The sequence below is a fragment of the Balaenoptera musculus genome, chromosome 14 (assembly GCF_009873245.2).
Source record: "Balaenoptera musculus isolate JJ_BM4_2016_0621 chromosome 14, mBalMus1.pri.v3, whole genome shotgun sequence".
Lineage (NCBI taxonomy): Eukaryota > Metazoa > Chordata > Mammalia > Artiodactyla > Balaenopteridae > Balaenoptera > Balaenoptera musculus.
The window spans coordinates 30,943,286-30,969,613 of record NC_045798.1 but is presented as its reverse complement, the minus strand read 5'-3'; the positions used below and the strand labels follow the sequence as shown (position 1 = coordinate 30,969,613).

At 34.5% G+C, this 26,328-nt stretch overlaps 1 protein-coding gene across 1 annotated transcript in view; it reads left to right on the top strand.

Moving 5' to 3' along the window:
- Positions 1-26,328, top strand: part of ANKRD12 (ankyrin repeat domain 12) — a 121,513-nt gene that overhangs the window by 48,904 nt on the left and 46,281 nt on the right. The window contains 4 exon segments of the mRNA XM_036874289.1: positions 7,654-7,722; positions 11,932-12,078; positions 16,099-16,299; positions 17,649-17,791. Coding sequence (XP_036730184.1) covers positions 7,654-7,722; positions 11,932-12,078; positions 16,099-16,299; positions 17,649-17,791 — 560 coding nt within the window.

The following is a 26,328-nucleotide window of genomic DNA, read 5'->3' as shown; positions in this document are numbered from 1 at the left end:
TAAACTTGAATGTTCGTTATATGTTTATCATAATTGTTTTAGCCCCTGAATGAAGTATTGGTAATGAACTATTCTTAAGAATGTTTTAGTTTCACTCAAAGAAAATCAGTGTTGGGGCTTCCCTGGTGGCGCAGTGGTTGAGAATCTGCCTGCCAATGCAGGGGACACGGGTTCAAGCCCTGGTCTGGGAAGATCCCACATGCCGCGGAGCAACTAGGCCCGTGAGCCACAATTACTGAGCCTGCGCGTCTGGAGCCTGTGCTCCGCAATAAGAGAGGCCGCAATAATGAAAGGCCCGCGCACCGCGATGAAGAGTGGCCCCCACTTGCCGCAACTAGAGAAAGCCCTCGCACAGAAACGAAGACCCAACACAGCCATAAATAAATAAATAAATAATTGTATAACTTTAAAAAAAAAAAAACAGATTTATTTAAAAAAAAAAAAAAGAAAGAAAATCAGTGTTACATGCTAAATTTATGTACAGAGATCATATCCTACTTTCATCTTTGTAGCCATCTTAATCATCAGTATGGGAATGATCTTGACTCCAGAATCTGTGAAAATAGACTTTTTGAAAGACTATTTTCAAAAGACTAGACTTTTGAAACTCCTTGTGCTAATCTTTAGAAAATACTTAATTTTACTATACACTGTTAGTAAGTAGGTTTCCTTTTGTGTATTTGGCTGTTTCTCTTAGCTTGAACTAAAAATTTTTCTTAAACGCTTATGACATTTTTAAACTTTGAAAATTGCTCTTTTTTGAGTGATTAAGAAATTATGTGCTTTGTTCATTTTAAGTTACACTGTCTTCTTCTAGAGGTTCAGAATCTTTCTTTCTTTCTTTCTTTTGTTTTGAAGTTTGACCCTCCTTATTTTTAAGCATTTTTCTCAAGGTATTACTAGGTCACTTAGCTGAGAAGGTGCTTCTGTGCCTTCAAATATACAAGATTTAACTTGTCTCATACTCTCTCCTTAGAAGCCCTTTTACTAGTTATTTTTAAAGTACTTACATTAACCAGGTTTTGTTTTCCAGTGACAGTGATAATCCTACTAGTAGTTTGAAGAAGGGACTTAGAAATAAGGTTTCAAAATAGTACACTTCCCATGAGAACCTTTGTTATTAGATCCGGTGGGTTATTTGTCTTTTATTTAGTGCAAAATAAAAGAAAGACTTAGGAAGACATGAACTTTAGGCACTGAATAAACATAGTCTAATTCATATTTTATTGATTGGATTATATGCTTATCCCCTGCTACAGTCTTTCCACTATTTGAATTTAGTGGGACATTGCAGCTCTCTCTAAGACTGTTTCATGAAACAAACTCTTTATTTTTTTTTTTTTTGAAAAGGTTACATGGCTAACATTAAATGAGATTTTGATAGATTTAAACATGTATTTCTATATTTTGGGTAGGCTGAATTTATAAATTTTAGTAAATAACAGATGAAGGCTTTAGTTTTGCACGCACACACATACACACACATCCAAAGCATTAAGAAGAATTTCCCCAGGCCCAAGGCAAAATGTCTTATTTACAATTAAGCTGTCTTATTTTCATAATTAAAAAAAAAGAGTCCAGAGTACCATTAACTGATATTTTCCATATGAAAGATAATTATAGCACCAAACCCCGTATTTGACATTGATCTTTTTAAAATTTTAAATCATTAGCTGAAACTATACAGAATAAACTATAAAAGGGAGAAATATTTATAACATATATTAATATATGTTATATATCTTATCTTATATAATATAAGATAAGATAATATAATATATCTTATATATATAATATATAATCTTATATATATATATATAAGATAAGATAAGATATATATATATCTTATATAATATAATATAAGATAATATAATATAATATATCTTAATATAATTAGTAATTAAAGTTCTCTTAAATGTGAAGAGAAAAATACAGAAATGGGAGAATGGACAAAAGATACAAGCAAGTAGTTCAGAACAACAGAATTACAGTTGGTGAAGAAATATATGAAATGTATTAATAGTACTCAAAGAAATAGAGTTTACAATGATTGACAAAACTGTCGTTGGCTTAAATCATACAAACTGGTCACTGGTTTGAAATAGGAACTTGCTTTAGTTTGTCTAAATTATGGAACTACCTTGTTGAAGGTAGATATAACAGCATATGTTAAAAACTAAAAGTTTGTTAACATTTGACTTATTCTTTCTTTTGTCATTTATTCTATATAAATAATTATTGATGAGAGTAAAAATTATCTTCAAGTATATTTCTCTCAGCTTTCTTTATAATAGAAAAAACAGGAAAAGAGTGTCAAGAAATATAGGATTTGTTAAATTATGGTAAATCCAATGAAGAAATATGATCTTTTACCCTTAAAATAACATTGTAGAAGAATAAACTGTATGGAAAGATGTTCATAGTATACGAAGTAAAAAAGTAGGTTATGAAATAATATGTACTGTTTGCATTATGTCATATTCTTTATATTTGTATGCATATGCACACAGGACATACTTAACACACATACAGAAAGATAAGATTGTTTAAATATAAAGACTGTTTCATTGTAGAACTAAGCCTAAACCTAGTGGGTTTATTAAAGGTCCTGAACAAAAATGTAAATATTATAAGCCCTGACTTAGGTGAAAAGTAAAAGAACAGGGAGTGGGGAATAAGGAGAAAATGCTAAGAGTGCTACTCAACTCATCATCTCTCATAGCAAGGGATTAACTGAAATTGTCTGAAACTGAAATAATCTGTTTTTAATCTTTAAAACTTTTAATCTTTCCTTTAAAATTTTACCTATATGTTTATATATGTGTGTGTTTATATTTTAGTATATGGTATCTCTTATAGAGAAGAGCAATTCCTTTAGTTTCTTTTCTTTTTATGTTGGATTAAACTAAAGTTAATCTTACAGATTTTTATTTAAAGATAGCACATATGTATGATATTTTCTTATTCTTACATAAGTTGATTTCTCTCTCTCTCTACTAGTTCCTCTGTCTTTATATACATTTAGAAGGATGCTTGGCATGATGCTCTTGAGATGTTAACATTTTGTTTCCAGGATTTGGGATGATTTGTTACTTTCTTCTTTGTATTCTTTATATGCCTTGAATTTTTAAAATAACAAACATACATTATTTTTATAAAACACGGTCATTATTTTTTTTTAAGACATTCATATTGTCCAAGGAAGATTCAGTGGTCCTCAAAATCAGCAGTAATGCCATCAACCGGCTGAGTCATTCCTAGTCTTCGTTTTGAGATACCCTAGTGTGTCTTAAACTTTCCAAATTCTCAATTATTTAATATGTATTAATTTTTTAAAAGATAGCACTTTCTAGAAAAGAAATTCAGATAAAATTTGGGGAAAAATTACAGCATAATTCAAAGTCATGCCAGTGAGTTCTTATAGCTGTATCATAATACTGTTCATTTCAGCAAATCTCCAGTATATCTACTTATATCATTCCAGTATGAATCCCACATTGTCCTATCCTATTAGAGAAGTCCTATAAATTTTGTCCCATGAAATGTTGAGGCCAATCTATACAATGACTCATTGAACCTATGGAAGCAACTACTTCTTATCTAGAAGACAAATTATTTCTTACAGCTACTGCATCAGCTTGCTTTATCACCTACTTTTAGCTTTTACTTTTAATCTTTCCTAGTCTAGAATCCTGACCAGATAAGTTATTGTAGTTATAACAGAGGGAAATCATAGCATAGTGTTTATTATCAGAAGCTTTGGAGTCTGACAGACCATTGTTGAGTCCTTGCTCAGCCACCTATTAGCCCTGGCCAAATTAGTTGAGTTCCTTGTAAGTCCCAATTTTCTCATCTATAAAAGTGCATATAATACCAACTTCAGAAAATTGTAACCTCTAAGTGACATATCATGTAAAATCAGCTTGCGATACATTAATTAAAACGGAAAACTAATACTGGCTTAAATAGATAGGGATTTTTTTCATCTAATGCAGTAAGACCAGGCATAGGCAGTCCAGAGTTGGTATAGCAGTTCAGTAACACCATCAGGGACTGGGCTCTTTTCATCTTTATGCTCTGCTACCCTTAGCTCATACGTAGCCTTTGTCCTTAAGCATTTTGCCTTATAGTCACAGGATACATCCTTCCTGGGCAGAAAAGATGAGAGGAAGGACCAAAGACAGAGGTATCTTTCTCCCAGAGAGACTTTTGCCTTTTTACTCATGAAACAACCTCCCTAGAAACTTTTGCCTGCACCTCAATTGGTTAGGCTCCCCTAGTTGCTGGGGAGTCTGAAAAGTCGAATATTTTTGAGCTGGGCATATTGTCACCCTGATCAAAATTGGAGTATTCCTAGTAAGGGGAGAATGAATATTGAGTAGGCACCTTATAATACTGTTACTGTATATAAAATTTTTGACATAGTAATTAATAGTATAACTGCTGTTATCTTTAAGTTATTAATGTTTCTACCTAAGGGAACTTTTTTCCTACACTATCCGTCATAAAATCATACTTATTTTCTTTCCTAGTCTATTGGCATCCAAAGGATGCCATGGCAATCCCTTAACTTGAAAGTACTGAGCAGTTATCTTGAGGCTACACATGAGTGAATCTCTTCTTAGCCTCCAAGCTAAATTTGCAATTATTTTGTTGTGAGTAATGCCATAGAGCGTCTTTGCAGATTGTATTTTTATTGTACCCTGAATTTTTTCTTTCTTATTCATTCCCAGGAGTAAGTTTACAGGGTTAAAAGGGTAAAACATTTCTATAACGTTCCTTCAAAATAGTTATACATAGTTATAAAGGCTCCAGCAGTATATTTATGTTCTTTAATCTCAAATAACATCATGGCACTTGTTTTTCTTTAGGTTTGATAGCTCTAAGTATCTATAGGGATAAACCAGTAATACTTCATTTTAGTTTGCATGTTTAGATAAGTAAAAAAAATACAACATTCTTTACTTTTTAAAAAATATTTGTTTCTTCTTAATAGGCATTATTTATTTCCTTACTGATTTTTTTCTTGTGGCATATGTAAGTAATACGTAAATAAATGTGGTAGGAGAAAATGTAAAGAGACACAATATGATCTGTTCCCAAAGTCCATGGTCGCAGTTGTAGAGTCTGTTCGAATGTTTTGAACTAAATCTCTGCCAGCCAGCCATAGAAGGCCAACTTTCCTGAGGCTTTGGATGCCATTAAAGGATTTACCCTATATAATGACACAAGCAAATTTGGAGAGGAAAACTTTTTTAAAAAAAGAAAACAGGGGCTTCCCTGGTGGCGCAGTGGTTGAGAGTCTGCCTGCCGATGCAGGGGACGCGGGTTCGAGCCCTGGTCTGGGAAGATCCCACATGCCGCGGAGCAACTAGGCCCGTGAGCCACAATTACTGAGCCTGCGCGTCTGGAGCCTGTGCTCCGCAACAAGAGAGGCCGCGATAGTGAGAGGTCCACGCACCGCGATGAAGGGTGGCCCCCACTTGCCGCAACTAGAGAAAGCCCTCGCACAGAAACGAAGACCCAACACAGTCAAAAATAAAAAATAATTAATTAATTAATTAATTAAAATAACTTTAAAAAAAAAAAGAAAACGTAATTTTTCTGGTAACTGTGTTAAAGTAGATAAAATTAGTGCTTTGCTTAATAAGGATAGTCCTCTTTTGGTGCTCTTCGTGGTGATTATTTATTATAGATTTACTCTGATATTTTATTATAAAAATTTTATTTTATTATATTTTTTTATTATATTATTTTATTATAAAAATTTTATTATATTTTATTATAAAAATTTTCAAACGTAGTGATATTTTATTATAAAAATTTTCAAACGTAGTGCACACTCTTAAAATCATTCTTGATATTTTTCTTATTCTCTTGCAATCCAGAACAGAATATTAACTTAAAAAGATGGCTTCTACAACAAGGATTTACTTTATAGTACAGGGAACTATATTCAATATCTTGCAGTAACCTATAATGGAAAATAATCTGAAAAATACATGTATATATAATGAATCACTTTGCTGTACACCTGAAACCAACACAGTATTGTAAATCAACTATATACTTCAATTGAAAACAAAAAAGATGGCTTTTAAAATATAGGTATTGCTTGTCTTGCCTTGCTGCAAAGAACATATCAGGGAGAGAGAATTGCTCTGCTTAGCACTCAGTGTTTTACAAAAACCTCATAGATAACAATAGTCTCATTATGGTCTAGTCTCAGTATAGCACTGAAGGAAGAAGTAGTTGAGTAAAAGGACAGAATATGGGAGCTTTTAATTTTCTAGCTCCTTAATTAAATCTTTATAAAAATACACATGCAAACGCCCCAAATATAAGCATACTTATTTCAGTAAAAGCCAAAAGGGTATGTGGAGTCTGGATGGATTAATTACTTCCAAAGGAAGGTTTGGAGAAACTACTTCCTTATATTAATGAATATAATTGAAAGTTTATTTTATCCACTATTCTTTCATCTGTCACAGTAATAGGATCTGCTTTCAATAATCCATTTAATTCAATTTGTTGGTGCAACTTATTAGTTGCCCCTTTTTCTTTGCAACCTATGGAGGCCTTTTAAAATTTTTGCTTATCTTTAAATGAAATGACAAATATTCTTCATAGAATTCTTCTAGTTGCTAACTTAATGGGTTAAATTTTGAAATATAAGTGTTTATTGAAAGACTTGTAATTCAGTCCATTTACCCACTTGCTCTAAAATTGGTCTAAATATTATTTTATTAATGATTTCCCCTTTGATTGAGTAAGCCTTCTCATCGCTAAACTTTTAGGCTTATCTTTAAATTTTTCAAATACTATGTTTAGGAGTTACTTGTTCTCTAAATTGGTGTTTTTTCCAACACTTTTGTTTCCTTACACCTAACAACTCATGAATAATGTCTATAATGATCATCCTGGAAAGAAGACCATAAGCCAATAAATTGAGAATGTGAAGATCAGAATAATATTATGTTGAGTTAAAACAGCATATTGTTTGTAAGTAAAATTATTTGCTCTGGCCATACTGCCAGAAGTCAGTTCTCTAATTTATTGAGTTGTTAGGCAGCATTTCATATTCTTTGCTGATAAACTTTGTTTTGATTTAGGCTACTTTCTTTCTAAGACGTCTTTTGTAGTGGTCAATAATAATTCGTATTATTTGAAATGTTTATAAATTATAGAAAGGTCCGTGGTCTAGAATGATACTGTAGTCCAAAATGTTCTATTGTCTTCTGAATAGTTTTGGCACTCATAGAACAAAAAGAATGATGCAAGTCCATTATTCAAGTTTTCTAAAGACAAATTCTAAACAGAAAAACGTGATAGAGTACTGCCTCTTTTATCATTATTCAGAGATTGAAAAAATATATCCTCAAAAGAGATGATATGTTTTAATAAGCAGCCTCAGTAATAACTATTATTGCAAACTACGTGATTGACTTTTTCAACTATAAGATCAAAGAAACTGAAATCTTAGGTATTGGCCAAATCTGTGTTTGAAATGTACTTTTGGCTTTACCTTAAAAATTATCTTTTGGAAAAACAACGATACATCATTGTGGTCTTTTGAAAAATGTTGGTTTGTTGAATTCTACATTTCCCTTCGTATGCTTTTTTTCTTTTCTCCTGTCTCTTCTTATTCTGTAGATTCAGATCCAGGACATACAAGTGAAAATTGGGGGGAGAGACTTATGTCTTCTTACAGGACATACTCAGGTAATTAGATTATCAGGGGCTCCTGTTTAGCCAGTGGTTTCTGTCACATTTATAATTAATTATTGTACTATAAGTAACTTATTTTCAAACCAGTATATAGATATCTGTGGTTGAATAAGTGAACTATATGAGTGACACAAGATTTTCCAGTCTTCATTTGAGATCTCCAGTGCATCATGTCCAGGACATGCTCTGTGTGAACGTTACAAGCAGGACTCCTGCACACAGCCACTCAGGTGTGCAGCGCAACCTGGGGGCACCATTCATGTAGAAAAGTGTGAAAGTAACCGCCTTGGAGTTGTGCTGTGCAGCAACGCCTGTGGGAAGGTGCCCGGGGTCCTTAGTGTCTTAGCTGTATGCCCGTCACACGGTATACCATGTGTAGTGATTTTGATAGACAGTGTCATCTTACTCTTCAGACATGCAGTGTTTTTTTAAAAACACATCTAAAAATTTTCAGTTGACCTCTTTAGTGTATTGACTTTGCTGCCCCTGTTGAATTTAAAAGTAGATTAAAACACCAGGTTTCCTGGAAAAATGCCATTAAAGAGTAAATGTATCCCCTAGTATGTGAAAACTAAATTAGTTAAGTGTTTTGATTATCTTTTTTTTTAGTTTTTAATGAGCTTACATTCTTATGTCTGAACTTTTTAAATGTAAAATATTGTTCAGTCCCTTAATGTCCAGTTTTTAGCATATGACATTTAACTCTAAAAGCTGAAATAAAATTTCTGTTTCTGATATAGCTTGTATTCATTTAAAAAATCTGTGGGGTTGGTATAGAACCAAATACTTATTCTTAAAATTATGCTGAAAGCTGTTAATTGAGCTGATGAGTCAGTAATACTTAGTTATCAAAATTTGGGGGTGGGAGGCAAGTTTACAATCTGCCTTAAATTGAACAGACTTACACTTTCTGTGGAGTTAGGTGTACTTTTCTAAAATGGGGCTCCTAAGTACCAGGGTGCACCTAAAAGAGCTGTATGTGATGAAGCCATCCATGGTCTGAGGATCATTGCTGGAAATCAGAAGATATAAGCACCCACCTGTCAAAGATTGTGTAGATACTTCACAACCAGAGAGTAATTGGCAATGCTTTTCCTCAGAATTGAAGTATATATACATTCTAAATGTGATTGATTTAAATACGTTCATCTGTATTTGAATCGTAGCTCCCATTCTTTCATGCCTTATACAGTGACTGCTTTGTGGGAAAATGTTGTATTTAGTTTTTGAGACACTAATAGGCTTATGAGCTAGTTCCCCAAGAAAAACAATTTTGTCTCTTCTCCTTAATATACTTAATTGGGATGTGACAATGTTGAGCTTTCTGTTTATTCTGACAAGACCTGGAAAGAAAGCACTGATTTTCATGATTATAAGACCGAGACATTTCTATAATTCTAAAGATCCTCTGAACCTTGAAATAAAGAATATTGGATTGTTGAAAAGTCCATATCTGTTTTTCTTTAGTCTTAAATGAATCACCTGGATTTTTCTTTAAAAATCTCTTAAGGTGGCTGAGTGGAATTTCAAATCTATTAGTATAGATTGAGTATATGTGTCAGTATTCCTGTGTTTAAATTTTAAAATTCTGATCTGTCATTCAAACAAATAAGTATGTATTTCAGATACTGAAATTTGAAAAAGTACCTGGCTTTTTCTAATATTACCGTATATGATCATTTTTTACTTATGACAGGTCAGAGGAAACAAGTTCTTCACAGGATAGATCCCAGATAGTCAGATTTGAATGCTTTCAACTCACACTTTGGGACATACTAATCTAAGATTTATGATTTTGAAGAATGGTATATAGTTATCTGTAACTTAGCTATCTTGCACCAGCTCCTGTTCAGTTACCTTCTTTTCCTGTCTCATGTAAAGCATGAACTCAGACAAATGGCTAAGGTAACTCAGAAAAAACAGAGTTCATATTGAATGCTAGTATCTAATTTGAATTTTTGCTTGAATATTTGGAGTATATCCAATTTGTTCTTTTCCAAAATGTAATAATTATATGTTTGCTCATTTGGCAGCATGGAATTTTAATAATGAATTCATAAGTGTCTCACTTTCTTCTGTAAACTGAGTGTATATCACTTTAGAGCATATTCTTTTTTTTCTTTTTTTTAGGAGGTCATTACAGGTATAGAGGAACACAACTGATTTTTGCTTTTAATCTTAATCTAAATCTCACTGAATTTACTTTTTTTTTTTTTCTTTTAATTTTTTGGCTGCGCCTGTGCAGCATGCAGGATCTTAGTTCTCTGACCAGGTGTCCAACCTGCACCCCCTGCAGTGGAAGTGCAGAGTCTTAACCAGTGGACCGCCAGGGAAGTCCTAGAGCATATTCTTCTTAAAAGATTGTATTAAAATGCAGTTGATATCAAAAATCAATAGTTTTGCAAATGAGAAAATAAAAGACAAAATTTTCCCAAAATTTTAGGAAGTATTTTAAGGATAGATACTGTGTATTTTTAATTTTGCTTCTTCTAATTACTAAACTCTACTTTTTTTCCTTAAAACAACTTTTCTACTTTCTTTAAAATTTTCACACTGTTAAATATTTTAATTTTGGACGAGAAGTACATTCATTATATTTAAAGATTTGTTACTCAGATGGAAAACTATTAAAATAACAATTGTGGTTTCTCATTAAATCTGAGAACCAAAGCATACAGAATGTTATTAGGAGAAAGTATATGTTTCAGAAAAAAACAGGCTTCTCCAAAAGACCTATTTAGGGCTTTATAATACATTTAGTACGTTGGGTGAAACACTGCTGAAACTGGCTTTATACTAATTGGCTCATTAATGATAATGAAATGAGAAATAAGAAAATAATATATTAGAACTATTAATAAAGGCTGACTTCAAAAATCTTGAAATTTTTTGTTTCTGTTATGTAAAATTTTGCAAATATCAACAAAATGGACATTTTAGGAGCTATTGAATTTTGAGTGATTTGTGGGCAGCAGAGTTTAAACATTAGGACCTCTAATTTTTCTAGGTCATTAGGATGCCAATTTATCCTAATTAAGTGGTACACTGCAAGTTTTTATGTCTTAAATTATAGTACAGTAATATTTAAATAATATCAAATTTTATTAGTTTCTTGAAAATTTTACCAGATCAATAAATGCTTATCTCCTGGAGTAGTCTAGCTGCTGGCCACATCTGCCTGAGAAAAACCACAATATTGACTACTAAGCCTTCTCTTCTTCCACTCATTTTTGCTGTTTCACGTTTATTTAAAATTTTTACTAATTTATTTAGTTTTGTAGCCCCTCTTTATACCACAAACCTGGATCAGTAAATCCCAGATATTGGTACAGGGTTTCCCAAGAAATAAATACCTAGACAGTTAATAGGCAGCTCATCTCACAGGGCCACTTGAATTAATTCCCAGAAAAGTCCTAAAGGAAGGAAGGAACAGACACCTGTATTTCTTTGACCTGTGGAATCCAGTTCCATCTGAATTTTCTGTCACTTAATGGGGAATGCTGTCTCCATTGCCAGAGATTTGCCAAATAGCTAAGTCTGAGAGCTGACTTTATGATGGATCAAATCTCTTTGAAAAATCTTAAGACATTTTTGGATCTTTTCAGGATCTCTATTAACCATCCCCGGCCCCTTATCACACACATATAGAATCTTTAATTTGCTCAGTTTTAGCTTTGATTAATACTGTTCCATGTTCAGCTGTCCTTTGACTGAAATAAAGTGATTTGGCGTTTTTTTTCAGTAATTACTCCGTGTGATATGCTTTATTTTAAACACCTCCTTAGAAGATTGTACAGATTATTAGTGGAATTAGGGAGGTAATATGAAGGAACGTTGCTATATAAACTTATCAATAATAGAATAAAATTATAATGAATGAAAGAGGCATTTCAAAGATGTAAAACTAAGGATTGTTCGAAGTGTTATTTAATAGAACAAATCATTAAAAATTTTACTAGTACTAAATTTCCGAATGTTATTAATTTTCTGAAAATTACACAAGACTATTTTTTTCAAAGCATTCAGGAAGAAAATTGCTTATATAATAAAAGCCTAGTGCCCTTTTGTCTGCCTATTGCAAGTTCCTCTGTTACCCTTGTTTCTCATAAACATGTATCATCTATTTTTAACAAGTCTCCTTATGTTTTACTTTTGAGTGCTTACATTTGTTTCAGATTCTTACATATTTATTAATAATTCCAGAGAAAGAAGGTCCAGAAAAGAAGAAAACAAAAAAGGAAGCTGGAAATAAGAAGTCCACTCCAGTTAGCATTCTTTTTGGTTATCCACTGTCAGAGCGAAAGCAGATGGCACTTCTTATGCAGATGACAGCAAGAGACAACAGTCCAGGTGACACTTACCATCATCGAGTTCTTGTGTGTTCATTGTTTTCCTCACACTGTAGCTTTGTCTTGACAATTTTTTTTTTTAAAGTGCCAAACTGTATTTATTGTTTTATTTCTTTTATTTTTTTTTAAACATCTTTATTGAAGTATAATTGCTTTACAATGGTGTGTTAGTTTCTGCTTTATAACAAAGTGAATCAGTCATACATATACATATGTTCCCACATCTCCTCCCCCTTTCATCCCCCTCCCTCACACCCTCTGACAACTTTTTTTTTATAATGACTGTTTTTGGATTTATTTTTATTTTTATTTTATTTACGTATTTATTTATTTTTGGCTGCATTGGGTCTTCGTTGCTGTGTGCGGGCTTTCTCTAGTTGCGGCGAGCGGGGGCTACTCTTTGTTGTGATGTGCGGCCTTCTCATTGCGGTGGCTTATCTTGTTGCAGAGCACGGGCTCTAGGCACACAGGCTTCAGTAGTTGTGGCTCACGGGCTCTAGAGTGCAGGCTCAGTAGTTGTGGCACATGGGCTTAGTTGCTCCGCGGCATGTGGGATCTTCCCTGACCAGGGATTGAACCCATGTCCCCTGCATTGGCAGGCGGATTCTTAACCACTGCGCCACCAGGGAAGTCCTTGACAATTATTTTTAACTACTTTAAATGTTTATCCTTTCTTGGATTTAATCAGTTTCTTATAACATAAGTTTGCAATTTTATATTTATTTGTGTGACAATTGTTTATGTTTGTATCATCCACTAGATGAAAAGCTATACGCGGGCACGGATCTTTGCACTTAGTGGACATTCAGTGAATATTTGTCAGCTAAAATGAGTACAGTTGACACTTGAACAACAGGTTTGAACTGAGTGGGTCCACATATATGCAGATTTTTTTCAATAGTAAATATTGTACTACTGCACAATCCATGGTTGGTTAATTTGCACATGCAGAACTGTGGATATGGAGGGCCAACTGTAAGTTGCACACGGATTCTCAAATGTGAGGAGGGTGGGTGCCCCTAATACCCGAGTTGTTCAGGGGTCAACTGTAATTTAGAATTGGGTCAGTCAACATGAGAAATCTGTTGCAGAACTGTGTGTGCTTTTACCTTACTGCAGAAATTTTTACCCTAGTTTCTGTAAAGCTGCTTCTGGGTTTATAGTTTACTTTTCAGTTCATTAGCACACTGCTATAAGCTGGTAATCTTATTACATACTTTTAGAAGCAAGAGTGTAATTCATGTTTTAGTGTTTAAGATCTGCTAAAATTTATTTTAAAAGGAAGAATATCTGCAGTATACTATGTAAATTTATTTCATATTTCATTTCACACTTCCAGTTAAGGTGTTGTGCTACTTGTGTGTGTGTGTTTATTCAGGTAGTTTGCCCTCCAAAAATGATTAAAGATGGCTCACCAGCAGGATGAAAATGAAGAAGGAACAAACCAACTTGCTAACTTATTAAAAGGGGTTTAAAAAGTAGATAAAACCAAGACATCTGGACTGAGATAGTTATTACTACTGAGCATTGAATTTAGCTACGCATTCTGGTAGCTCACAACACAAAAATTTTAAGTTGTATAGTTCTCATTGACCAATACAAGAAGAAAGTAAATCACTTTTCTCTAGAGAAAAAAAATTTTTTGTTTTGGCTCTGACTTCAAGGCGTCTTTTTATGTAAGACTTTGGGTAACATAACAGCCTGTTGAAATGCATTGAAAAGGACACAGTTTTTCTAGTGTACTTTCCCAGTGTTAGCTCTTTTTTTAAAAAATGGGACAACTTGGTAAAATTCTTAGAGTTTCTATATATCATAGTTTCCATTAAACATGAGTGTATCTATATCTCTCACTAATAAAAACATGTTAGGGCTTTCTGCTTTTTTAAGTAGGGCATGTTGTTTTGGTTATTCTTCTGCCTTTCCACCCACAACTGGGGAAAGAGTGTGGCCAAATTAAAGTTGTTTACGGTGTTAAACTTTAAATGTTTCTGTAAAATGTTGACTTTGAGTCGGACTTAATAGTTAGATGGGGGGCTTCCCTGGTGGCACAGTGGTTGAGAATCCGCCTGCCAATGCAGGGGACACAGGTTCAAGCCCTTGTCTGGGAGGATCCCACATGCCGTGGAGCAACTAGGCCCGTGAGCCACAATTACTGAGCCTGCGCGTCTGGAGCCTGTGCTCCGCAACAAGAGAGGCCGTGATAGTGAGAGGCCCGCGCACCACGATGAAGAGGCCCCCGCTTGCCGCAACTAGAGAAAGCCCTCGCACAGAAACGAAGACCCAACACAGCCATAAATAAATAAATAAATAAAATTAAAAAAAAAAAAGATGGGAAGACTTATTTTTTAAAACTGTTTTTTTAATACTATGAACCTCTATCCATAGAGTAAATTAAAGAATTAATACAGTAAGGCAAAAAAGCTAAAGTCCTCCCTCATTTCCAATGATCTCCCCCCTTTAGAGGCGAGCACTATTAACAGTTTCTTATTTTCTAGAAAATTTCTAGATATAAACATGCAAACATATATCTTTTGTTGCTGTTCGTTTTTAAATATAAATAAGATTAATACTATAATACTGTTCTGCAGTTGGTTCTTTTCATTTAAAGCGTACATCAGTCATCTTTATTAATATATGTAGAACTAGAGTGGAGAGCTTTTGAAATATCAACCTGTTTGCCATCTTATAGATATGCTTGGAGTTTAGGGTTCATTGTTTTATCCATTACATAATTCATTTTCCATGTTTTTGTTTATTCTGATTGCCATTATGGATAGTACTACTGTTATTTTGTCTGTGTGTGTATCATTTTGGAATGGCTAAGAAAATTTTATATGAATTTTATATGAATTAATTCCTTGCAAGTTGTTTGAATTTTAAAATGTCCTTTTGTTTTTAAGAAGTTCAACCACTAATTTTCTAAATAAATAACTTGACTATAAATATTACAATAAGAATCATGTATTCATTCAACAAATATTGCGTGAGTACACTGTGTACCAAGAAGTCTTCTAAGCAGCCGAGATACAGTGATGAATTAGACAAGGTTCATGCTCTTCTGGAGTATACATTATAGAAATCCATAGATAGGAAACTGTTACTAACTGAATGTACTTTAAAATCCAAAAGGTAAATTTTAAACTTATTGAGAAAAGGATGATAATGCTTCAGTGCTGTATCATGTCAGTTTGCAGGGAAATTATTATATGATGTCAGAAAATGATTTTCCATAGGCTTTTTTTCTCTTAGAGCTGTTGTTTCTTTTAAATAGTTGTAAATTTTCAGAGTTAATTATTAACACTGTACATATGTCTTGAATCCTTAATTGAGTAAGAAACTAGTTTTTTGTTTTGTTTTTTTTCCAGTTCTGAAGTGGGGAGGAGAGGACTTTGGGTGTCATCCAACTGAACTTTCTTGTTTTTGAGAAAGAAACTGGAACAAAAATCAAAAGATAGGAATCAAAGCAAAGCACTTTTTTTTCCTCTTTTATCACCCACTTTTTAAAGGCCTTTTTCTAGACTGTCCTTATTTCTCATAGATATTAAGCTTCATTTCATACTAAAATCATCTATGACCTTAATTTGCACCTAATATCAGAATAGAACTCCAGTAGTTTGAGTCAGAGGTGTGAACTCTAGCCTTCAATGTCATTTCATCTAGTTCTTGAAATAGTATCATAACATGCCATGAAAAACATGTTTTTTTGCAGTTTATCAAATTATTCATTAAGCAAACACTTTCATGGTGCATACTTGATAACTTTATTATCATTTTAAACCAATTCTGTGAATTGACAGAATAAAACTTTTTCCTTAATTGGCTCCTGCAATATTTGATAACCCTAAAAGAAGATCTACTACATGTAATTGGGTCAAATTATTAGTGTATCATCCAAGTCAAGTTTCAGGTTGTTTGGGTGAGAAGATATTCCCCCTGTTAGCACGTTACCTATAAAAAACCTTTAAATGAATATACAAAATATTTAGTCTAGAACTTTTGTTAACTTTTCTCTTTCTTATAGATTCCACACCAAATCATCCATCACAAACAACACCAGCCCAAAAGAAAACTCCCAGTTCTTCATCTCGACAGAAAGATAAAGTTAATAAAAGAAATGAACGTGGTGAAACGCCTTTACACATGGCAGCTATTCGAGGAGATGTAAAACAAGTCAAAGAATTAATAAGTTTAGGGGCAAATGTGAATGTGAAAGATTTTGCAGGTAAGACTTGTAGTTAAAGACTAATACTCAGGAACTAAAATTCTGAGTTTATCATCTAAACAGATGCTGGTTACAATTTAATCTATATTCTTCATTCCTCTTTCTGAAATGAAAGAGTTCTAAAAGTATACTTTAATATAAAACTATTTTGGAGTATATACCTAAAACCCTGATCTCTGCTACAATTCCTTGTCAGTAATTACTCAAATACTTAAATATTAAACTTGCATTTTATTTGGCATATTACCATATAATTTTTTATCCAATTTAGGTTCTAGGTGAATCACAGTTAAATAATGTTTAAACCGTTTATTAGCTTGAGCACAAGGACTGTAAGAGAGTGGCAGTGTTGTTTCACACAGTAAAAGTATTGGGGAACAATGTAGAAATTCCCTTTAGTTTCACGTACTACGGTACCCTACCCTCCCATCCCCCAGGTTCTTTCTTTTTCACAGAACTGTTGTTAACAATTTGGAGGCTGTCCTTTCTGTGCACTTGCAGGATCATATATACAATGAATGTTTATTTACATAGAGACTTTTTAAAAAAAAATCAAATCACTCTATCTGTGTTAGCCTATAGTTCTGCAATCTCCCCTTTTTACTAGTGTTGTACAGATATTTCTGTTGGTACATATAGGTGGTTCTACTTCATTCATTTCAACAGCCACATAATAGTGTATAGAATAGATTCCGTGGACAATACTTCAGTAACGCTCTTGTAGAAATATATTTGTGTATAGTTATGGAAGGACGATATTTCAGTAGAAAGGAAACTGCTAAATCAGAGGAGATGCATATTTAAAATTTTTTGAAAATCAGGCAAATGACCCTCCAAAAAATCTTTTATCAATTTACACTCCCATCAGGAGTATATGAAAGAGCCTTGGGTCGGGGGAAGACATAAATTAGGAGTTTGGGATTAACATATACACATTACTATATATAAAATAGGTAAACAACAAGGACCTACTGTATAGCACAGGAAACTATATTCAATATCTTGTAATATTGAAAGACCCTAACAAGCTTATTTTGCCTTTTTCTACTCTTTTTTCCATAGTTGAGATGATTGTTCTAAATTACAGCAAGTTGTTGGATAAGCTTAAATGTTTAGTACTTTTGTCAAATAATTTAGTCCCAATGGAAATAATATGATTGTGGATGAACCTTCTGTAAAATTGGTGGTTTTCTTAGGTACTTATTTCCAGTAACTTGTTCATCACTCCTTTTTCTTTCTGTACTGTGTGCATGTAGAATCAGTATGTCACACATGGTTATGTATCTAAAAAGCATATGTGTTGAATTAGTAGAAGTGAACCATATGTTCAATTAATATTGTAACTTTAGGTTGGACACCACTGCATGAAGCTTGCAATGTTGGATATTATGATGTTGCTAAGATACTTATAGCAGCTGGAGCAGATGTTAACACACAAGGATTGGATGACGACACTCCACTCCATGATTCTGCTAGTAGTGGGCACAGAGATGTGAGTATGATGGAAGGAGCAGTAATATACATCTTCAAAATATAAATTTAATCCAGTCATTTAATTCACTTCTTAGTCATACGATCTTGTGTCATATTTCACTCATTGCATGATCAGCTCATCTATATTATATTTTCCCTTTTTTCTACCTTCTAATTGCTAATTCCTATCATAGATTTAGCATTTTCTTTTCATAAAACCTGTTTAACTTGGTAATTAAACAACTTGGCAAATCTTTATTTAAAAGGCCATTCTACTGTCAGATAATTAGATGCAGCTATTAAAGCAGATTTTACTTAAAATAAAATTTTACACTGTCATGATGCCTTTTTTTAAGACTTATTAATATTTAATGATTCCTCTATATATAACATCTGTTCCTGAATTTTAACTGACATTATTATTCAGATGCTTATGTATATAATAATAAAGACATGATTTAAACAAACATGATTATATATGCTTGCAAATTTAATGGTATCTTTAAATATCAAGTTTAATTTGTTTTGATATAATATTATGAACCATTCTGGGTTTTAAATTCCATTTTCATTTTCAGTCTCTGGCATGTTGACATCAAAGCATAACCAGTCTTTGTTGTACTGTAGCTTATGTTTTAAGTGTGTTTAATGCTTAGCTCCATTACTATAACCTGCTTACAGCCAGAGCAGATCAACCTGGGGCACTATTAGCAATGGTTCTAAAGTAGGATTTTGTTTATCACATAAGTAGTTTTTCTCTTTCATTTAATTTTAACTTCTATCAAAGAATACTTGTACATAGTTTAAAAAGTTGAAAAGTACTACTTAGCTTATAAAGATAGATAACTACCTGCTCCCTCCCATCCCTCCGCACTTCCCAGTACCTTTAACCAAAAGCAGCTCTTGTAGGTGTTTCTTCTAGTAGTTACTCTTTATTTCTAACAAGATGGAAGCTATTTTGCTTTTTAAATTTTTAGTCACTAGTTATTGACCCCCTGCAAAGGGTTTTAATATATATTGCTTCTCAGAGATGCACAAATTTAATATAATTGTATTTTCTCTTGGATTTTTGTTTATTACCTTGGTTACTACACTGCCTTGTTCTGATTTTTCTTATTTAGTTTTCCATGTATCTATTTCTGTACTTCCTTACTCTCTCTGACATAACTCTAAAATGCCCCTGAATAAGGTCAAATACATTGATCAGTTTATTATGTTTGAGAATATCCTTGTATACAAGATATCTTGTATCCTGCTTTAATTGGGACTAGCTGCTCTCTAGATCTGTAGCATAGATGCTGTCCAGGGATTTGTTTTTGCCATTAATTTCATGTGAGATTCTCAGTCTCTTCATGAGATTTCCAGTCTCTGGCTGGAGTGGTTGTGAACCACATTACATTAACTTCTCACAGCAATATTCGTGTGTTTTCACTATGGGATAAGAAGTGTTGTAAATGCTTTCTTTATACGTATTAATTTTTTTTTAATATTTATTTATTTATGTTGGCTGTGCTGGGTCTTAGTTGTGGCACGCGGGATCTTTGTTGCAGCACGGGAGATCCTCGTTGTGGCCTGTGGACTTCTTAGTTGTGACATGCAGACTCTTAGTTGCAGCATGCGGGCTTCTTAGTTGTGGCATGAGAACTCAAGTTAGTTGCGGCATGCATCAGGATCTAGTTCCCCCACCAGGGATCGAACCTGGGCCCCCTGCACTGGGAGCACAGAGTCTTACCCACTGGACCACCAGGGAAGTCCCAGTTTTATTTTAATCATCACAGTAAATGAATAACCTTCTGGTGTTTCTTGTTGAAACTGTATGACCCATTGCATTCCAGTACCCTCAGCTTCTCCCAGAACATGGAGAAACAAAGACACAGGAGACACAAAGACAAAGACAAAGACACACTGGTCTAAGACACTCCCAAGTTTATTAAACTGATAGGAGTTCAAATTAAGGGACTAAAAAGGATAAATATCAGTGTTTTTTTAAGACAAAGTGAGGTAATAATTCATTAATATGGAAGAGTTGTTATTCAGTACACTGTCTCTCCTCTCTAGTGAATAACGTAGAAGGATTTTGGTCGTCTCATACCTTTGTGCTGGAAAATTCCTTTTTTTTTCTCTTGTTAGCAAACATTCTCTGCCTTATTTTCTTTTTTGACACAATAAAAATTTCAGTGTCGTGGTGCCTGTTTTTTAAAAGCCACTTTAGTTGAGAAAAAAATGGAATTTGGAGTGAAGATAGATACGAATTCAATTCTGGGCTGGCCAGTTTCCCAAATGAGTGATCTCAAACAAGTTACTTTTTTCCTATCAACTTCCATTTTCTCATCTTTAAGTCACATAATAAATAATACCTGTCTAAAAGGGATATTTTGAAGGAAAAAAAAGACGCTGTGCACATAAATATACCTTGAAATCTAAAATGTTATAGAAATGTCAGAGGTCAAAGATTAAAAGGCTACTTTTATATTGCTATTTTTCAAATATACTGAGATATTTTGGAAATTAAAGATACCATTTTTCTCATTTAAATCTTTCTATAAGGTATTTTTCATAATTCTCAAGTTATAATTTTGAAGAAAAATGTAGCCTATAACGTTACTTTTCCTAAACTGATCCTTGCTTACCATCATTCCAGTCTTTTTTGCTCCCTTGACAATTCATACATACCTATGTGATAGCACTTACTATATTATTTTTTACTCATGTGCTTGTCTGTTTTCTTCATTGAATTTTGAGTCCCATGCATACATGATTTATGTTCTGGCTGTGCTATTTTAAATACTGTACTTACTGCCCTTTTTTTAAAAGCATCGTTGATAGTTTATCAAGCATGAATAGTTTTTCTTTAAATGTTGCATAAAAAGATTTCCTGATTTCTAAATGTAATGTTAAAGAACTATGCCTTATGAGTAAGACATGTTTCTATGAATACAAGTTTCTAAATATGCACGTTGCTGCAAAATATTTCCAGAAGCTGACCTTTGAGCTCATGTACTTACAAAGACTCAAACACTATTTCCAGTCTCCTTCCAGAAGGAGACTGGCATGCTATTTTCAAGAGATCTTTGCTTTTCCTCCTACCAACATGCCTAGGATAGTAGGAGTCACAATTCAGAGCTGTTGAGGGCTATTTTCTCCTTGTTCTTTTACTTGTCCCCAAGGAGGAGGAGGGAAATGAGATATACCAAAACCCATTGGTGTATATTTGTACCATATATTATGAGTCTCCACCAAAGAATTAGATTTCTTTCACTCAGTAACACTCATGACAACTTCAGCCATCCATAAAACATTTCTAAGGTAGGAGAAACAGATCTGTTCTAAATTGTTTCGAGTAAGAGAGGATTAACATAGCTTACTAAGAACCTAATCTTTGGCCTACCTTTCACAAATGTGTATTACTTCATAATATACATTCTTATAATAGCCCTATTCTTAGTTCTATTTTAGATACTACCTATGTTTATTTTCTTCTTGTCTCATCATTTTTACTTACTTCTAATTTGCTGTCTATGTTTTTTGGGTTTTTTTAAATTTTTTTATTTATTTATTTTGACTGTGCCGGGTCTTAGTTGTGGCACACAGGATCTTCACTGAGGCATGTTTAGTTGCGGCATGTGGGATCTTTAGTTGTGGCATGAGGACTTCTTAGTTGAGGCATACGAACTCATAGTTGTGGCATGCATGTGGGGTCTAGTTCCCCGACCAGGGATTGAACCCAGGCCCCCTGCACTGGGAGCACAGAGTCTTACCCACTGGACCACCAGGGAAGTCCTGCTGCCTGCTCGTTTTAAGCAACTTTAAGTTACTTTAAATTCTTTTTAGAATAAATAATTTTTTGCATATGAGAATGATCTGTAAAGTATTGGTTATTTAGGTTAGGGTTATTGTAGCATGTTTGAATGAACCAACTGTCTAATCATAGTCAGGAATAAATTTTTTTCATATTTATTTATTTATTTTCGGCTGCATAGGGTCTTAGTTGCAGCACACGGGATCTTTCATTGTGGCGCGTGGGCTTCTCTCTAGTTGTGGCATGCGGGCTCAGTAGTTGCGGCACACGGGCTCTCTAGTTGTGGCGTGTGGGCTCCAGAGCATATGGGCTCTGTTGCAGCATGCGGGCTTAGTTGCCCTGTGGCATATGGGATCTTAGTTCCCCGACCAGGGATTTAACCCTCATCCCCTGCATTGGAAGGCGGATTCTTAACCACTGGGCCACCAGGGAAGTCCCAGGAATAAATATTTTTTGATTATTTCCTGACAGGTATAGAAAGCGTTCAGTAGTATCAAGATCCTTCTGTTTTCTCATTCTAGGACTCTAACTGAAGGAAATAAGCCTAAAAATGGGGGAAAAAGTTTCAACTTATAAAGGTGTTCACTATAGCATTATTTATAATAACTAAAAGTTTTTAACTTCAGTTACCTTCTCAAACCCCTAAAAGGGGAGATTTTAAAGGGCACAGTCCCACAAGGATAAAGAACAGAAGAAACAAGAAAACCAATATTTTGGGAGATAGAAATTTGAGGAATGAGTGGTGACTACATAGAACAGGGTTTGGCAAACTTTTTCTGTAGAGGGCCAGATAGTAAATATTGTGGGCTTTGCAGGCTACATGCCACCTCCACTGACCCTCCTCCCTTCTCCCTCTCTCTCTGCTTCCTGTTTCCTCCTATGTATTTCTCCTTTATCAATTCTTTTTAAAGTATTTTATAAGAATATAAAAACTATTCTTAGTCAGCAGGCCAGATTTGGCCTACAGACCAAATTTACCAGCTCCTGATTTTAAAAATCCAAGAAAATTGAAAGCAAAGCCATTTTAACACAGAATCCCAGAAAAACTGAAGCTCAGCAGTTGATGTCTGGGTTCATCTGGAGGTGCCCATTGAATAAGACTGAAAATAAGAGGATTGAATCAAACTGGTTTTTTACCCTCATATTCCCTTCCTAACCCTTCACAACTATATGACGGCACATTTCTCTGGCAGATGACTGGAGGTTTACTTCCTGACAAGTATAAACCATACCATCTGGACTGACATACCACAAGAGTAGTTGGGAGTAAGGATTAAATGTAAGCTAATTAAGTAAAACATACTGAACATTAAGACCTCAGTCAACCAGAATGCTGACAGTTAAGGCTTATAGTTCTAGGGCAGTAATTGAAAGATTTCTCAATAGAAAAGTGAACTAGCCAAGAGGGGGTTCTGATGAAATGGCCCAGTCATGTCACACTAGCACAAGATCCATCTGTCAATAGATCGTACCTATGCCTAAAAAACTTTAAGCAAGTCTTTTAGTGCCTTACTCTTTTTTTTTTTTTAATTTATTTTTGGCTGCATTGGGTCTTCATTGCTGCTCATGGGCTTTCTCTAGTTGCGGCGAGTGGGGACTACTCTTCATTGCGGTGAGCGGGCTTCTCATTGCGGTGGCTTCTTTGGTTGTGGAGCACGGGCTCTAGGCGCACGGGCTCAGTACTTGTGGCTCACATGCTCTAGTGCACAGGCTCAGTACTTGTGGCACATGGGCTTAGCTGTTTTGCAGCATGTGGGATCTTCCCGGACCAGGGCTCGAACCCGTGTCCCCTGCATTGGCAGGCAAACTCCCAACCACTGCGCCACCAGGGAAGTCCCTAGTACCTTACTCTTAAATGTGGACAGTCAGTGATCACCTGACCTTTGAGAAAGGTCTCTAATATGGAAGGCAAAGAGCAGAACAAGCAAATAGAAAAGTAGAAATGTGGAGGACATGATAAGGCCAAGAGAAACTTCAAAAAAAAAAAAAAAGAAAGAAAGAAACACATTACCTTCCCCAAAGAGATGAGAGTTTCTTGTAGCCATGAAACAAAAACTGAAGGGTTGCTAAATAAGGAACAGTTAACAAATTTAAAAATAAAAACAAAAAAAGCTCTTGGAAATAAATAATATGGTAACAGAAATGAAAAATGGAGTATGGAGGGTTAAAGATAAAGTTGAGGAAATCTCCAAGAAACTAGGAAACAAAAGACAAAGGTGGAGGAGGGGAAATGAGAAAAAAGAAGATTAATTCAGGAGATTCAGTATTATCTTAACAAGAGTTCTTAGAAGACAGAACAGTGAAAACATAGGACATTATCAAATAAATAAAACCAGGAATTTTCTCAGAACTGAAGGAACGTGGATCTTCAGATTGAAAGAGCAATTGAATGCTCAGCTCAATGGATGTTAAAAGACCAAGATCAAAATTCATTATCCTGGGATTTCAGAACAATAGAGGCAAAGAATGTCCTCAAGCTTACTGAGAGAAAAAGCAAGTTCCATATAAAGGTAAAAAATCAGAATGGCATCAGACTTCAATAACAATACTAGAATCTAGAAGATAATGATGATGCCTTCAAAACTGGAAAATTATTCTATATCAAGAGTAAATATTAATCAAGTGAGGACAGAATAAAGGTATTTTCTGACATGGAAAAATCTCAGAATATTTACTGTTTCTTAGGAATCTCCTGGAGATGGTGTTTCAACAAAATGAGGGAGTGAACCAAAAAAGAAGATAAGGTCTAAAGAATCCACAGAATATAGGGAAGGCTATTTCTAGGATGATAGGATAAACGGAGATGCCAAGATGACAACTGGGAAGCAGATCTAGACAGCAACCAGTCCATCTTAGAGCAAGTTAGAAAGCTTGAAGAAAGGAGTTTAACAAAAAAATGGTGGTATATTGAATTGAAGAGATCTGTACTTGTAGCAGAATGGGGAATGAATTAAAGATGAGTATGTAGAAAAACGAGTAAGTAAAAAGTCAAGATAATTAACTCTCTGGGATAAAATTAACTTGTGTAAGAATGGAAATTTTGTCATGGTGTACTACTTGGTTCAATATTTATATTTATCATAATGACACACAAAAAATAATATGTCTATCTTGGAAAGTTAGGAGGAGGGAGAAGTGGATGTTTATGGGAGGAGAGAGATGGAGTTGGTAAGAGAGAGCTGAATTGTTTTCCATTGTAAGACAGTAGGCAGTGCCTAAAACTGAAAAATACGGAAGCAGCACACTAAGTATGTTACTTAAGTATATGAACATAAATATCAGGGACGATTGTTCTTCACCAGCAGCCTTGAAAAGCCGTTTGATCTTTTAAAATCATAAACATGTAATTTGATAAAAATTAGTAAACAAAAAGGGAAATTAAATATTAACAGTTGAGATCATGCGTAATTTGTGTTCTTTATACATTCTTAAATTTCAAGTATTCTGTATTGATGGTTTATTCTTTGGTAGTCTAGAAAAGATTTTTCATTATTCACTGTGAATCTTTATTATTCTTAAATACTTTCATTTGTTAGAAGTTCCTAATTTATAGCATCCTGTTTAATACTGCTTCTTTAAAAAGACATGATAGGACTTTCCTGGTGGTGCAGTGGTTGAGAATCTGCCTGCTAATGCAGGGGACACGGGTTCGAGCCCTGGTCTGGGAAGATCCCACATGCCGCGAAGCAACTAGGCCCGTGAGCCACAAGTACTGAGCCTGTGCGTCTGGAGCCTGTGCTCCGCAACAAGAGAGGCCGCAATAGTGAGAGGCCCACGCACCGCGATGAAGAGTGGCCCCCACTTGCCACAACTAGAGGAAGCCCTCGCACAGAAACGAAGACCCAACACAGCCAAATAAATAAATAATTAATTAATTAAAGGTGCTAATAATTAAAAAAAAAAAAATGATATATTTCCTCAGTACCAGAGAACACCATAGTTATGTGTTAGGAATACAGAGACGAATAAAGATCTCACATGGGGCTTTCCTGGTGGCGCAGTGGTTGAGAATCTGCCTGCCAATGCAGGGGACGGGGGTTCAAGCCCTGGTCTGGGAGGATCCCGCATGCCGTGGAGCAACTAGGCCCGTGAGCCACAATTACTGAGCCTGCGCGTCTGGAGCCTGTGCTCCGCAACAAGAGAGGCGGCGATAATGAGAGGCCCGCGCACTGCGATGAAGAGTGGCCCCCGCTTGCCGCAACTAGAGAAAACCCTCGCACAGAAACGAAGACCCAACACAGCCATAAATAAATAAATAAATAAATAAATAAATAAATAAATAAATAAAAAGATCTCACATGAAGTTTATGGTCTAGGATAAGGGGAGAAATGTGTTAATAAATTATAGTATAGATTTACCTATGATAGAACACACTCATGTCACTGGAAGTAGAAGCTCAAAACAAGAAGAGATGTTAGGGAAGCAGAATTAATAATACTTGGCCACCTATTTGACATAGAGTATGAGTGAAAAACGAGAATGTGATGACTCCCAGCTTTCTGGTTTCAGTGACTGGGTATACTTTGGTGCCAGTCACTGAGAATGGAAACAAATAAAAGATAAGGTTGTACGTTTAATGAACTCTGGGACCTATTGGTTTCAGCTTTTGTATTGAAATACAGTATATCCAAAGAATATTTGGATATTTGATTTTGAAGCTCAAGAAAAAGGCTGAGAAAGAGCAAGCCCAAGAATGAAAATGAATGAGTGGATTGCTTAATCGTCATCGCATTCAGAGTGGGTGAGCTCTCCACGG